Genomic DNA, 17,074 nt, shown 5'->3' on the forward strand with positions numbered 1-17,074 from the left:
CAATTGAAAGCCAATAAAAATCCTATAAAATACCAATAAATGTCACAAAAATTTCAATTAAATCCCAATAAATTGCAAAAAAAGCCAATAAAATGCCAATAAAAAGCCAATAAAATGCCAATAAAAGGGCCCAAAAATGGTTCCGGGTCGCTGCAGGGGGCAAGGCCAGGAGTCAGTTGAACCCTGATAACCTGCTAGTGCAAAATAGCTCTGGGTGTCTCACCTTCTTTATCTAAGTTCTCGCACTTGAAACTTTCTTTGGCCCCATTGGGGATTATTTTGGGGTCAACGAGCCCACAGATGATTCTCCATCAAATTCATGGATGCAGTACTAGTACAGTAGAACATTTCTTAGTGTGTGTGTGTATGTATATGTATATGTATATGTATATGCATATGTATATATGTATATGTATATGCATGTGTGTATGTGTATATGTATATGTGTGTATATGTATATATGTATATGTGTATGGGTGTATGTATATGTATATATATATATATATATATATATATAGTGTGTATATGTGTGTATGTGTATGTGTATATGTATATGTATATGTATATATATATATATAGTGTGTGTATATGTATATGTATGTGCATATATGTACATGTATATATGTATATGTGTATATATGTGCATGTGAGGCCCCTCAAAGTGCATTTTGAGCCGAGCTGAGCTGGAAGCGCCTGAGCTGGTTTGCTTCCGCTTGCACACGTCTGCTGGCCATCACGCTGCTTCTTGGCTTCCCTACGCTCGGCCGGAACACCGACGGGGTCAGAATGATTGAGGCGTGCGCTCCCTCGCTCTCTCTCTCTCTCTCTCTCGCCATCTAGCACGTCAAGAAGGTTCACTTCCTGTCAGCAACTCACTCGCTCGTCTCCTGATGCAGTCGCACACGTCCTTCTTAGCATCATGCTCTCATTATTCTTATTACTAGCACCTCCTTTGATGGCTTCGCAGCGTCTTAGCTCCCAGCTAACTTTTGACTCATGCACTTGCAGCTTATTGCTCGCTTTCCCCCACAATGCATTGTGGCGCTCACAGCATGAAGCGTGCACCACTTTCATCTCTGACATAATTGACCATGCCGCATGTGCTTGGCATTCTTACAGGGCCAAACTGAAAGTAGGCAAAAAAATCCCAGAAAAAGCATAATTAATGTGTTTACAAACAATATTAACACTAATTATTAGAATCAAATAATAAATAACAATAATACAAATAAATATAACTGCAATCATGATGATAAGTAGTATTATAGCTAATTATACAAATAAAATAATAATAAAAATAATTATAAGAATACAATAATGAATAATTATAATAAAAATAAATATAACTGTAATAATAATAAAAAAATAGATAAATAATACATGACACTAATAATTATAGAATACAATAATAAATAATCATATGAATACATATGAAATTAATAAATAATAATAAAACAAATTTTGAAAATAAAATAATAACTAAGAATTAAATAATCAGAGAATGAATAAATATAATAGTAATAATACATAATAATACAACTAATTATAAAATAATTCTAATAAAACTAAATAGAAGAATGAATAACAAAAATAACAATAAATATAACAGCAATAATAATAATAATACATACTATTACAACTAATAAAAATGTATAATAATAATTATTAATAAAACTAATTATAAGAATAAAATAATATGATCAAAATAAATATAACAGTAATAATAATAAAAATAATAAAACAAATTATAAAGATAAAATATGAAATCAAAAAAATAATTAGAGAATAAAATAACAATAATTTACATAATTATAAACATTTTATAATAAATAAGAACTAATTATAGGATTAAAATAATAAATAATACAATAAATAAATGTATTAATAATAAATAATAATACATCCATCCATCCATTTTCTACCGCTTATTCCCTTTTGGGGTCGCGGGGGGCGCTGGCGCCTATCTCAGCTACAATCGGGCGTAAGGCGGGGTATAATACAACTAATTATAAAATAATAATAACAATACAACTACGTATAAGAATAGAATAATAAATAATATACATCATTAAACAAATCGCTTTTTTTGTCTTTTTTATTCTAAATGGCACAAAACCTTCCAAAGGGCTTCGTTAGGTCTTCAAAAAATGATGCGATTTTGTTATTGTTGTAGCCAGGCCTGTGTTTATTTCCTTAACTGACAGCGCATTTGCTTGGAATTTTTACGGAGACTCTGGTCGAAACGAAAAGTCAGCAAAAAAATTCCCAGAAAGAGCGTAGTCAATATGGCAGTCGCAATTAGCTACCTGCTGCCACCTGCTGATATGGCAGAGTATTACACGGTCTCTCAGCCGAGCTCCAGACAGCAACAACACATCATTTGCAGACTACAACTACTGCTTTGCAGAAAATATCTCTAAACCAAATAGGTAAAATCAGACAATCTGCTGCGTCGCGGCACAGTGGTTGAAAAACACTGGTGTACAGAACGCACACTCAAGTCCTTTCTCTTCTTTTGTCCCTCCGCAGTTCCGACCCGTCCGGCGCCGCCATGTTCAGGAACAGCTTGAAGATGCTGCTGACGGGCGGCAAGGCCAACCGCAAGAGTCGCGGCAGCGGTGAGTTTACCTCCCCGTATCGCCATTTTGGAACAGGAAGTGGCTTTTCACCGACATTATCTCTCAAGTATCAAAAATGATGGAACAATATGAAGGTTTGATATCACAGTTATTATATGCACAATTATTATTATCACATTAGCATTGAACATGATCAAAAAAGCACCCTATTTCCTGCACTATAGAGCCTTATATAAGCCACACCCACTACATTCTAGAAGAAAAAATATGTGTCCGCATATAAGTCGCATTGGACTATAAGTCACAGATATATATATATATATATATATACCTTGTGAAATGACTTATTTACACAGACATATTCTGTACATGTTTATTTACATACATTAATTGTTTCCAAACGGCAGTAAAACGGCCGATTAAGCAAAACAGAAGTCACTGTCATGGACCCACTAGCTGAGGAATTTGTGAAATGATACCAAAATAACGCCGTCGCAAGTTAATAATACTAACACAGACACCCGTAAACCCGTTAGCATATGAGCTCATGCTAATGACGCTAGCGTCATTTCATTACGACAATACTTACAAATAATCACGCACGGGACGATTTATGAATTGTTTTAGTTGTATTGTAAAACTTACAAACATTGCTTGGAGTGACCAATGAGGTAGCCAAGCAGGTAGCAACGCTACGGACGGCTCGAAGACAGAAGGTCACTCTACAGCGCGTACAAATATGCACGGAAACACTCCTGCAGACGTCGCGCACGGGACGATTTGCGAATTGTTTTAGTTGTATTGTAAAACTTAAAAACGTTGCTTGGAGTGACGAATGAGGAAGCCAAGCAAGTAGAAACGCTACGGACGGCTAAAAGACAGAAGGTCACTCTACAGTGCGTACAAATATGCACGGAAACACTCCTGCAGACGCCGCGCACGGGACGATTTGCAAATTGTTTTAGTTGTATTGTAAAACTTACAAACGTTGCTTGGAGTGACCAATGAAGAAACCAAGCAGGTAGAAACGCTACGGACGGCTAGAAGACAGAAGGTCACTCTACAGTGCGTACAAATATGCACGGAAACACTCCTGCAGACGTCGCGCACGGGACGATTTATGAATTGTTTTAGTTGCACTGTAAAACTTACAAACATTGGTTTCTAAGGTAAGGGGGTCATAAACAGCCATGGCCTTTAATTAAAAACAGTTCAAAGAAAAGGTTGGCTAAGAGCTAGAGATTTAAGAAAATAAATGTCGCACTTACCCGTGTAAAACGCTGGTTTAGTGTGGCTGAAACGGGGCTTAGGCTAAATAATTATTGGTTTAAGGGGTTATCCGGCTTAGCGTAGACATGGTCTTAGTGTCGTCTGGTCAGGGTTTTATGCCTATACTGATCATCCATAAGAGCGATCAGATGATATCATCACATGTATTAACTGTAAATGTTACTAGATGAGGCAAGTCCTGAAGGAAATGTTGCAGTGCTGAAGTGGAAATGCTGAAAGAATGTAGGATGTTTGGAATGTTGAACAGTTTGAATTTCCAGGAACATTGCAATTTGGTTTAGGACTTGGGAAAGTGTTAGTTGGACGAGTGGAATGTGTGGACCTTGGAATGCTTGGAGTAGCTTGGAAAATGTCCCTGAAAACTGGAAATTCTTGGATATCCAGGATTTTTTTTTTTGTTTGATTGTCGAGATCACACGATTTTGAACAAGTTTGAATCATTTGAAGTTGGAACTCAGGTGAAAAATGTGAGGATTGTGGAAGTTGGGAAAAATGTCCCATTCTTTTCAATGGGAATTTTCGGCAAAAGATGGAATTTGTTAAGAGTTGAATGTTCTGAATGGTTGGTGTTGGAATTTATCCAATTGGTGGAGAAATAGTTTGCTCAAGTACCCCCTGTTTGGATACAGTAGCATAGTAGACTTTAGTAATCGTTAAAAACGATTTATTTAACAAGTATATTTCATATTTATGGACACTTTAACATTACGGTAGGATTGTCTCCATACCAATATTTTTTGGTAGCGGTACCAAAAAGTATTTAGATACTTTTTTAAATAAAGGGCACCACAAACAATGTCATTATTGTCTTTATTGTAACAAACAATGTTAGTGTAGATGAAACATAAGTTTATTACTGTCATTTAGTCCTCAAATAAAATGTTGAACATACTAGACAACTTGTCTTTTAGTAGTAAGTAAACAAACAAAGACTCCTAATTAGTAACATATTGTGTCATTTATACACCTTTTATTTTATACACTTTATGAGGGACAAACTGTAAAAAATGCACTATTAATCCACTTGTTCATTTACTGTTAATATCTGCTTACTTCCTGTTTTAACATGTTCTATCTACACTTCTGTTCAAATGTAATAATCACTTATTCTTCTCTTCTTTGATACTTGACAATAGGGTTGGATGATACCACACATTTAGGTATGGATCATGTCGATACCAAGTAGTTACAGGATCATACAATAAAATATAATACCTAATAAAGCAATAATAATATGGTTAAGAAATACTGATGTAAAGGGTAGGTGTCACCCTGTTTTTATCTACACTTCTGTTAAAATATAATAATCACTTATTCTTCTCTTCTTTGATACTTGACATTAGTTGTGGATGATACCACACATTTAGGTATGGATCCGATACCAAATAGTCACAGGATCATATGATAAAATATAATACCTAATAAACCAATAATAATATGGTTAAGAAATAGTGATGTAAAGGGTAGGTGTCACGCTCTTTTCCATCTACACTTCTGTTCAAATGTAATAATCACTTATTCTTCTCTTCTTTGATACCTGACATTAGTTGTGGTTGATACCACACATTTAGGTATGGATCCGATACCAAGTAGTTACAGGATCATACAATAAAATATAATACCTAATAAAGCAATAATAATATGGTTAAGAAATAGTGATGTAAAGGGTAGGTGTCACGTTGTTTTCCATCTACACTTCTGTTCAAATGTAATAATCACTTATTCTTCTCTTCTTTGATACTTGACATTAGTTGTGGATGATAACACACATTTAGGTATGGATCCGATACCAAGTAGTTACAGGATCATACATTGGTCATATTCAAAGTCCTCATGTGTCCAGGGACGTATTTACTGACTTTATAAAAAAAAAAAAAAAAAAAAAAAAAAAATTTCTGATAATAAAAAAAAAAATATCGATGTAATCATTGTAGTATCCACTCGGGACGTATTTCCTGAGTTTATAAACATGATATATATTTTTAAAAAAGGAAAAAGAAAGATTTGGTGATACTAAAAGGTATCGATGTAATCATACTAGTATCGACTAGATACTCTCTTGTACTTGGTATCATTACAGTGGATGTCAGGTGTAAACTGTTTGTGAGCTATTGTATCCTCCTACGGTGTGTAGTGAAGCATGTTTAGCGATTCCTCGTCCTCCAGTGATAATGGTACTTGTAAGTAACTTACTTTATTTGTCGCCATGGAGACGAGGACTAGTGACGCAGTGGGAGAGTGGCCGTGCGCAACCTGAGCGTCCCTGGTTCAATTCCCACCTACTACCATACTCGTCACGTGCGTTGTGTCCTGAGCAAGACACTTCACCCTTGCTCCTGATGGGTGCTGGTTGGCGCCTTGCATGGCAGCTCCCTCCATCAGTGTGTGAATGGGTAAATGTGGAAGTAGTGTCAAAGCGCTTTGAGTACCTTGAAGGTAGAAAAGCGCTATACAAGTACAACCCATTTATTTATTTATTTAGTGATTTAAAAGTAGCTAAAACACTGTGGAGGGATGTTAGCCAGGTGTTAAAGCAGCTCTTCCTGAGGGTGTTTAAATGTCATAACTTCACCTTTTATCTTGACTTTTTACACCAAAATGCGTCCATTCTCCCTTTTCTGTCTGCTTGTAGGTACTCAGTGTGTGTGCACTGCCAAACATGCTCCTCTGCTCCTAAAACTAGCAATGTCATGACATGACAACAGGGGTTGGTACCGGTACTTATTAGTACCGACTATGATTTATTAGTATAGTGGTACTATACTAGCATCGGTGTACCGTACAGCCCCACGTTAGGCACAGTTTGAACAGTCACACTGTGTCGGAATATTGAATGGAGTGATTCTTTGATTCTAATCTGTAGTGCCGCTCTGTACGACCTTTGGTATCAACAGCATCGATGTACGGATCGATACAGGCGGTACAATTATTGAGGACTGACAGACGGAAAAGTGAGAGGAGGTCGGGCGAGTGGCACGTGTGCGTGGGCGCCATGGCGCTGCCAATTAGGGCCTGTGTCGTGCGCTGAGAGGGAGAAGGGTGGCAGAGGTGGGCCAGTCGTGATGAGACTAATTAGTCAGGAGCAGGAATGGCGTTTGGATGGCAGGAAGAGGAAAAGAAGTAGATTTTACGAGAGCGTGACCCACTGACTCACTTCAATCAGACACGGGGAGGTGGGGGGGGGGGGGGGGGGGGCTCCCCCCTCCCCCCACAGCACGCTAATTGATGGCTCATTTAGCACGGCGGAGGACGACGCTAATTAGAGATCATCAAGTTGTTATCGTCTATTTTCCATATGTTGGCATCTAATGACATCAAGGACTCCAATTTAAGGTGTGGCAGTGGAAAAAAATACCGTATTTCATTGAATTGCCGCAGGGGCGCTAATTGATTTAAAACCTCTTCTCTATAGTACTGGATCTGATGAAAGAGTATACAAGGGGGAGTACTTTTTAGAGGCAGTATAGTACTGGATCTGATGAAAGAGTATACAAGGGGGAGTACTTTTTAGAGGCAGTATAGTACTGGATCTGATGAAAGAGTATACAAGGGGGAGTACTTTTTAGAGGCAGTATAGTACTGGATCTGATGAAAGAGTATACATGAGGGGTGGTACTTTTTAGAGGCAGTATAGTACTGGATCTGATGAAAGAGTATACTTGGGGGGAGTACTTTTTAGAGGCAGTATAGTACTGGATCTGATGAAAGAGTATACTTGGGGGGAGTACTTTTTAGAGGCAGTACAGTACTGGATCTGATGAAAGAGTATACTTGGGGGGAGTACTTTTTAGAGGCAGTATAGTACTGGATCTGATGAAAGACTATACTTGGAGGGAGTACTTTTTAGAGGCAGTATAGTACTGGATCTGATGAAAGAGTATACATGGGGAGTACTTTTTAGAGGCAGTATAGTACTGGATCTGATGAAAGACTATACTTGGGGGGAGTACTTTTTAGAGGCAGTATAGTACTGAATCTGATGAAAGAGTATACATGGGGTAGTACTTTTTAGAGGCAGTATAGTACTGGATCTGATGAAAGAGTATACAAGGGGGAGTACTTTTTAGAGGCAGTATAGTACTGGATCTGATGAAAGAGTATAAATGGGAGGAGTACTTTTTAGAGGCAGTATAGTACTGGATCTGATGAAAGAGTATACATGGGGGAGTACTTTTTAGAGGCAGTATAGTACTGGATCTGATGAAAGAGTATACTTGGGGGGAGTACTTTTTAGAGGCAGTATAGTACTGAATCTGATGAAAGAGTATACATGGGGTAGTACTTTTTAGAGGCAGTATAGTACTGAATCTGATGAAAGAGTATACAAGGGGGAGTACTTTTTAGAGGCAGTATAGTACTGGATCTGATGAAAGAGTATACAAGGGGGAGTACTTTTTAGAGGCAGTATAGTACTGGATCTGATGAAAGAGTATACATGGGGGAGTACTTTTTAGAGGCAGTATAGTACTGGATCTGATGAAAGACTATACTTGGGGGGAGTACTTTTTAGAGGCAGTATAGTACTGAATCTGATGAAAGAGTATACATGGGGTAGTACTTTTTAGAGGCAGTATAGTACTGGATCTGATGAAAGAGTATACAAGGGGGAGTACTTTTTAGAGGCAGTATAGTACTGGATCTGATGAAAGAGTATACAAGGGGGAGTACTTTTTAGAGGCAGTATAGTACTGGATCTGATGAAAGAGTATACATGAGGGGTGGTACTTTTTAGAGGCAGTATAGTACTGGATCTGATGAAAGAGTATACTTGGGGGGAGTACTTTTTAGAGGCAGTATAGTACTGGATCTGATGAAAGAGTATACTTGGGGGGAGTACTTTTTAGAGGCAGTACAGTACTGGATCTGATGAAAGAGTATACTTGGGGGGAGTACTTTTTAGAGGCAGTATAGTACTGGATCTGATGAAAGACTATACTTGGAGGGAGTACTTTTTAGAGGCAGTATAGTACTGGATCTGATGAAAGAGTATACATGGGGGAGTACTTTTTAGAGGCAGTATAGTACTGGATCTGATGAAAGACTATACTTGGGGGGAGTACTTTTTAGAGGCAGTATAGTACTGAATCTGATGAAAGAGTATACATGGGGTAGTACTTTTTAGAGGCAGTATAGTACTGGATCTGATGAAAGAGTATACAAGGGGGAGTACTTTTTAGAGGCAGTATAGTACTGGATCTGATGAAAGAGTATAAATGGGAGGAGTACTTTTTAGAGGCAGTATAGTACTGGATCTGATGAAAGAGTATACATGGGGGAGTACTTTTTAGAGGCAGTATAGTACTGGATCTGATGAAAGAGTATACTTGGGGGGAGTACTTTTTAGAGGCAGTATAGTACTGAATCTGATGAAAGAGTATACATGGGGTAGTACTTTTTAGAGGCAGTATAGTACTGAATCTGATGAAAGAGTATACAAGGGGGAGTACTTTTTAGAGGCAGTATAGTACTGGATCTGATGAAAGAGTATACAAGGGGGAGTACTTTTTAGAGGCAGTATAGTACTGGATCTGATGAAAGAGTATACATGGGGGAGTACTTTTTAGAGGCAGTATAGTACTGGATCTGATGAAAGAGTATACAAGGGGGAGTACTTTTAGAGGCAGTATAGTACTGGATCTGATGAAAGAGTATACAAGGGGGAGTACTTTTTAGAGGCAGTATAGTACTGGATCTGATGAAAGAGTATACATGGGGGAGTACTTTTTAGAGGCAGTATAGTACTGGATCTGATGAAAGACTATACTTGGGGGGAGTACTTTTTAGAGGCAGTATAGTACTGGATCTGATGAAAGAGTATACATGGGGGAGTACTTTTTAGAGGCAGTATAGTACTGGATCTGATGAAAGACTATACTTGGGGGAAGTACTTTTAGAGGCAGTATAGTACTGAATCTGATGAAAGAGTATACAAGGGGGAGTACTTTTTAGAGGCAGTATAGTACTGGATCTGATGAAAGAGTATACAAGGGGGAGTACTTTTTAGAGGCAGTATAGTACTGGATCTGATGAAAGAGTATACATGGGGGAGTACTTTTTAGAGGCAGTATAGTACTGGATCTGATGAAAGAGTATACATGGGGTAGTACTTTTTAGAGGCAGTATAGTACTGGATCTGATGAAAGAGTATACAAGGGGGAGTACTTTTTAGAGGCAGTATAGTACTAGATCTGATGAAAGACTATACTTGGGGGGAGTACTTTTTAGAGGCAGTATAGTACTGGATCTGATGAAAGAGTATACATGGGGGAGTACTTTTTAGAGGCAGTATAGTACTGGATCTGATGAAAGACTATACTTGGGGGGAGTACTTTTTAGAGGCAGTATAGTACTGAATCTGATGAAAGAGTATACATGGGGTAGTACTTTTTAGAGGCAGTATAGTACTGGATCTGATGAAAGAGTATACAAGGGGGAGTACTTTTTAGAGGCAGTATAGTACTGGATCTGATGAAAGAGTATACAAGGGGGAGTACTTTTTAGAGGCAGTATAGTACTGGATCTGATGAAAGAGTATAGATGGGGAGTACTTTTTAGAGGCAGTATAGTACTGGATCTGATGAAAGAGTATGCATGAGGGTGGTACTTTTTAGAGGCAGTATAGTACTGGATCTGATGAAAGAGTATACATGAGGGGTGGTACTTTTTAGAGGCAGTATAGTACTGGATCTGATGAAAGAGTATACATGGGGTAGTACTTTTTAGAGGCAGTATAGTACTGGATCTGATGACAGAGTATACAAGGGGGAGTACTTTTTAGAGGCAGTATAGTACTGGATCTGATGAAAGAGTATACATGGGGGAGTACTTTTTAGAGGCAGTATAGTACTGGATCTGATGAAAGACTATACTTGGGGGCAGTACTTTTTAGAGGCAGTATAGTACTGGATCTGATGAAAGACTATACTTGGGGGGAGTACTTTTTAGAGGCAGTATAGTACTGAATCTGATGAAAGAGTATACATGGGGTAGTACTTTTTAGAGGCAGTATAGTACTGGATCTGATGAAAGAGTATACAAGGGGGAGTACTCTTTAGAGGCAGTATAGTACTAGATCTGATGAAAGACTATACTTGGGGGGAGTACTTTTTAGAGGCAGTATAGTACTGGATCTGATGAAAGAGTATACATGGGGGAGTACTTTTTAGAGGCAGTATAGTACTGGATCTGATGAAAGACTATACTTGGGGGGAGTACTTTTTAGAGGCAGTATAGTACTGAATCTGATGAAAGAGTATACATGGGGTAGTACTTTTTAGAGGCAGTATAGTACTGGATCTGATGAAAGAGTATACAAGGGGGAGTACTTTTTAGAGGCAGTATAGTACTGGATCTGATGAAAGAGTATACAAGGGGGAGTACTTTTTAGAGGCAGTATAGTACTGGATCTGATGAAAGAGTATACATGGGGGAGTACTTTTTAGAGGCAGTATAGTACTGGATCTGATGAAAGAGTATGCATGAGGGGTGGTACTTTTTAGAGGCAGTATAGTACTGGATCTGATGAAAGAGTATACATGAGGGGTGGTACTTTTTAGAGGCAGTATAGTACTGGATCTGATGAAAGAGTATACATGGGGTAGTACTTTTTAGAGGCAGTATAGTACTGGATCTGATGAAAGAGTATACAAAGGGGAGTACTTTTTAGAGGCAGTATAGTACTGGATCTGATGAAAGAGTATACAAGGGGGAGTACTTTTTAGAGGCAGTATAGTACTGGATCTGATGAAAGAGTATACATGGGGGAGTACTTTTTAGAGGCAGTATAGTACTGGATCTGATGAAAGAGTATACATGAGGGGTGGTACTTTTTAGAGGCAGTATAGTACTGGATCTGATGAAAGAGTATACAAGGGGGAGTACTTTTTAGAGGCAGTATAGTACTGGATCTGATGAAAGAGTATACATGGGGGAGTACTTTTTAGAGGCAGTATAGTACTGGATCTGATGAAAGAGTATACATGAGGGGTGGTACTTTTTAGAGGCAGTATAGTACTGGATCTGATGAAAGAGTATACATGGGAGGAGTACTTTTTAGAGGCAGTATAGTACTGGATCTGATGAAAGAGTATACATGAGGGGTGGTACTTTTTAGAGGCAGTATAGTACTGGATCTGATGAAAGAGTATACAAGGGGGAGTACTTTTTAGAGGCAGTATAGTACTGGATCTGATGAAAGAGTATACATGGGGGAGTACTTTTTAGAGGCAGTATAGTACTGGATCTGATGAAAGAGTATACAAGGGGGAGTACTTTTTAGAGGCAGTATAGTACTGGATCTGATGAAAGAGTATACATGGGGGAGTACTTTTTAGAGGCAGTATAGTACTGGATCTGATGAAAGAGTATACATGAGGGGTGGTACTTTTTAGAGGCAGTATAGTACTGGATCTGATGAAAGAGTATACATGAGGGGTGGTACATTTTAGAGGCAGTATAGTACTGGATCTGATGAAAGAGTATACATGGGAGGAGTACTTTTTAGAGGCAGTATAGTACTGGATCTGAATGGGGGGAGTATGCTTGCAAAGCTGGAACTTCAAGGAATTGACAGAAGGGCCTCAGCAGGAGTTTGAGCCTGCAGTTTATTTGGAGTCAACATGGAGAACATTACCTGGTCCGGACACGCAAAGTATCCACAGATTGATGGTGTACCGGTACTGGTACCGGTACTGGTGTAGTATCGGTACACCGTACATGAACACGAACGCTACTATACTGCTTCTGAAAAATACCAGTACTTCTTTTTCCCTTTACCCCAGGATGTGTTGTCATCAACTCGAGACACTGCTGGTTAAATGTTAGAAATATCAGGAAGTTGGAAAAGGAAAGAATGGACGCACATTTGCTTAAAAAGAAAGTTAGACTCATCCATCCATCCATTTTCTACCACTTATTCCCTTTGGGGTCGCAGGACACAGTCAAACTTTATTCATCCTCCAGGGAAATTGTGCTGAAGATATAAACACTGCAAGAGGTTAGCTATCGGCTAACGTCCCTCCACAGTGTTTTAGCTACTTCTAAAACACTAATCCTCGCCTCCATGGCGACAAATAAAGTACGTTTCTTACATGTAGCATTATCACTGGAGGATGAGGAATAGCTAAACATGCTTCACTACACATTGTGTACAATAGCTAACAGCAAGCTAGCGCTCCTTAATGTAAATGTAGTGGAAAATTTCTGCCCATGGGTGGATCTACACCTGACATCCACTGTAATGATACCAAGTACAAGAGCCATATGTACTCAATGCTACAATGATTACATTCATATTTTTTATTATCACAAAATATGTTGTCTTTTTTTATTGTTTATGAACTTAGGAAATGATCCTGTGACTACTTGGTATCGTATCGATACCTAAATGTTTGGTATCGTCCACAACTAATGTCAAGTATCAAAGAAGAGAAGAATAAGTGATTATTACATTTGAACAGAAGTGTAGATAAAAACAGCATGACACCTACCCTTTACATCAGTATTTCTTAACCATATTATTATTGGGTTATTAGGTATTATATTATTTTGTATGATTCTGTAACTACTTGGTATCAAATCGATACGTAAATGTGTGGTATCATCCACAAGTAATGTAAAGCATCAAAGAAGAGAAGAATAAGTGATTATTACATTTGAACAGAAGTGTAGATAGAACATGTTAAAACAGAAAATAAGCAGATATTAACAGTAAATGAACAAGTGGATGAAAAATATTTTTTTTTACAGTTTGTCCCTCATAATGTGTATAAAATAATAGGTGTATAAATGACACAATACGTTACTAATTAGGAGTCTTTGTTTGTTTACTTACTACTAAAAGACAAGTTGTCTAGTGTGTTCAACATTTTATTTAAGGACTAAATAACAATAATAAACTTATGTTTCATCTACACTAACATTAATGACATTTTTTGTGGTCCCCTTTATTTAGAAAAGTACCAAAATACATTTTGGTACCGGTACCAAAAATGTGTTACTATATTGTACAATAGTGTACAATACAGTAAAATAGTGTACAATACAATATAGTACAATACAGTAGAGTATTACAGTAGAATATTACAGTCTATAATTACAGTATAATATTACATGACAGTATGTGGTCTACAAGTCATAGAAAAACAGGAAGTGATGTTATTTTGTCTGGTTGCCGTGACGATGGCGTCCATTTGTGCCCGTTTTTAAGAGTTTGTGCAAAAGGGAATCGAGCGTTCCAGTTTTAGCAGGACCACGTGGGCAGAGTCATGTGTGGGTACAAAGGAGAAGAAGAAGCGCTCATCTCCTCCTCCTCTTCCTCCTCTTTCTCCTCTTCCTCCTCTTTCTCCTCTTCCTCCTCTTCTTCCTCCTCCAGATCACCGCTTCCTGTTGTCCCGCTTTGGGCTTTCATCTGCTTTTAGCAACACACTTTAGAGCTTTTATTAACAAGAAAGACATTGAATGAGGTGTTTTTTTTACATCCCATGAGTTGATGTGAGAATCATCAGGATGACATGAGAAAATGAAGTCTTGCTTCTAAATAGAAAGAAGCTTTGAGTCATTTGTGTCTTTTTCCCCCACACTGAATTTATGTAACTGACTTTTCTGCATTTTACATTTTTTTAAATCAAATTATTCTGACAATTTCATGGAATGAAAAATGTGGGTTAGACATGGCAGTTTGCTAAAATTCAGTGTAAAAAATTTCAGTGCAGGAATATTTGTAGCTTTTTTTTTTTTTGAAGCGACCGTTACTTTTGCACTGAATTTTTTGGGAAAAATTATGCTGACAATTTTCTGTAAAAAAATGTGTTTAAAAAATAAGTTTGTTGAAATTCAGTGTAAAATAAGTCAATGTAAGAAAAATTCAGTGCAGAATCATTTAGTGCATTTTTTTTTTTTTTTAGAAGCGACAATTAATTTTTGCACTGAAATTTTTTTCATCAATTTGTGTTGACAATTTTAAGGAATGAACAATTTAGTTTGTTAAAGTTCAGTGTAAAAAAGGCAGTGTAAAAAAATATATTTGTTGCATTTTTCAGAAGCAACCATTTTTTTTGCACTGAATTTTTGGGGGGACAAATTATGTTGATGATTTCCTCAAAAAAATGTTTAAAATGCAGTTTTTTAATATTCAGTGTAGAAAACATTCAGTGCAGAAATATTTGTTGCATTTTAAGAAGCGACCATTATTTTTTCATCGAATTTCTTTCTTTTTCAATAAAAATACAATACAATTCCAATAAAATACCAATAAAAAGTGAATAAAATGCCAATGAAATACCAATAAAATGCCAATAAATGCCAATAAAAAGCCAATAAAAAGCCCCAAAAGTGCCAATAAAACCCCCCAAAAAAGCCAATAAAATTCCAATAAAAAACTCAGTAAAATACCAATAAAATGCCAATACAAAGCCAGTAAAAAGCCAATAAGATGGCAAAAAAGCCAATAAAATTCTAATAAAAAGTTAATAAAATACCAATAAAAGCGAATAAAATACCCATTAAATGCCAATAAAATGCCAAGGAAATGCCAACAAAAACCCATAAAATGCCAATAAAAAGCGAATAAAATGCCAATAAATGTCAATAAAAAGCCAATAAACAGCCTATAAAATGTCAATAAAAAACCCAATGAAAACCCAATAAAATGCCCAGAAACCCAATAAAATGCCAATAAAAAGCCAATAAAATGCCAATAAAAAATCAATAAAATGCCAATAAAAATCCAATAAAATGCCAATAAAAAGCCAATAAAATGCAAATAAAATGCCAATAAAAAGCCAATAGAATGCCAATAATAACTCAATAAAATACCAATAAAAAGCCAGTAAGATGCCAATAAAAAGCCAATAAAATGCCAATAAACAGTAAATAAAATACCAATAAACAGCCAATAAAATGACAATAAAAACCCAATAAAAAGTCAATAAGATGCCAATAAAAGCCAATAAAAGTCCAATAAAAAGTAAATAAAATACCACTACAAAGCCAATAAAATGAAAATAAAAAGCCAATAAGATGCCAATAAAAAGTCAACAAAAAACCCAATAAAATGCAAATAAAAAGCCAATAAAATGCCAATAAAAAATCAATAAAATGCTAATATAAAGCCAATAAAAAGCCAATAAAATGCAAATAAAATGCCAATAAAAAGTCAATAGAATGCCAATAATAACTCAATAAAATACCAATAAAAAGCCAATAAAATGCCAATAAAAAGTAAATAAAATACCAATAAAAAGCCAATAAAATGACAATAAAAAAACAATAAAAAGTAAATAAAATACCAATACAAAGCCAATAAAATGAAAATAAAAAGCCAATAAGATGCCAATAAAAAGCCAACAAAAAGCCAATAAAATGCAAATAAAAAGCCAATAAAATGTCAATAAAAAATCAATAAGATGCTTATATAAAGCCAATAAAAAGCCAATAAAATGCAAATAAAATGCTAATAAAAAGCCAATAGAATGCCAATAATAACTCAATAAAATGCAAATAAAATGCCAATAAAAAGCCAGTAAGATGCCAATAAAAAGCCGATAAAAAGTAAATAAAATGCCAATAAAATGACAATAAAAACCCAATAAGATGCCAATAAAAAGTAAATAAAATACCAATAGAAAGCCAATAAGATGAAAATAAAAGCCAATAAGATGCCAATAAAAAGCCAAAAAAAAAAGCCAATAAAATGCAAATAAAAAGCCAATAAAAAATTAATAAAATGCTAATATAAAGCCAATAAAATGCAAATATAATGCCAATAAAAAGCCAATAGAATGCCAATAATAACTCAACAAAATCCCAATAAAAAGCCAGTAAGATGCAAATAAAAAGCCAATAAAAGCCAATTAAAGGACCCAAAAATGTCCCCTGGGCGGCTGTGGGGGGCGTGGCCAACAGTCTGTTGACCCCTAATGACCCCTGGTAGTAAATGGCTGCGGGTGAAGGAATTCCTCTGTGGCGGAGAGAGAGTCATTGCTGGAGGCGGAGGAGGCGGAGTTATGATCTTCCTCGTGCGTGTGTGTGTGTGTGTGTGTGTGTGTGTGTGTCAGCTGAAGCGCGACTCGCTGAGTGGATGCGTCCTGACACCTGGCGCTCGCTTGCCCGCTGCTCACATTGTGGAACCTTCTCTGGACCATCCTTTACCTCCTCCTCCTCCCTCCATCTTTTGTCCTCTCTCTCTCTCTCTCTCTCTCTCTCTC

At 36.8% G+C, this 17,074-nt stretch overlaps 1 protein-coding gene across 3 annotated transcripts in view; it reads left to right on the forward strand.

Annotated features, from left to right (window-relative positions):
- Positions 1–17,074, forward strand: part of tanc2b (tetratricopeptide repeat, ankyrin repeat and coiled-coil containing 2b) — a 236,905-nt gene that overhangs the window by 48,955 nt on the left and 170,876 nt on the right. For all 3 annotated transcript variants that reach the window (XM_061907641.1, XM_061907643.1, XM_061907644.1), the window contains exon 2: positions 2,530–2,618. In XM_061907641.1, the coding sequence (XP_061763625.1) occupies positions 2,552–2,618 (67 nt within the window). In that variant the 5' untranslated portion in view covers positions 2,530–2,551. The remainder of the gene's footprint in view (positions 1–2,529; positions 2,619–17,074) is intronic.

The sequence above is a fragment of the Nerophis ophidion genome, linkage group LG08 (assembly GCF_033978795.1).
Source record: "Nerophis ophidion isolate RoL-2023_Sa linkage group LG08, RoL_Noph_v1.0, whole genome shotgun sequence".
In the NCBI taxonomy this organism is placed as follows: domain Eukaryota; kingdom Metazoa; phylum Chordata; class Actinopteri; order Syngnathiformes; family Syngnathidae; genus Nerophis; species Nerophis ophidion.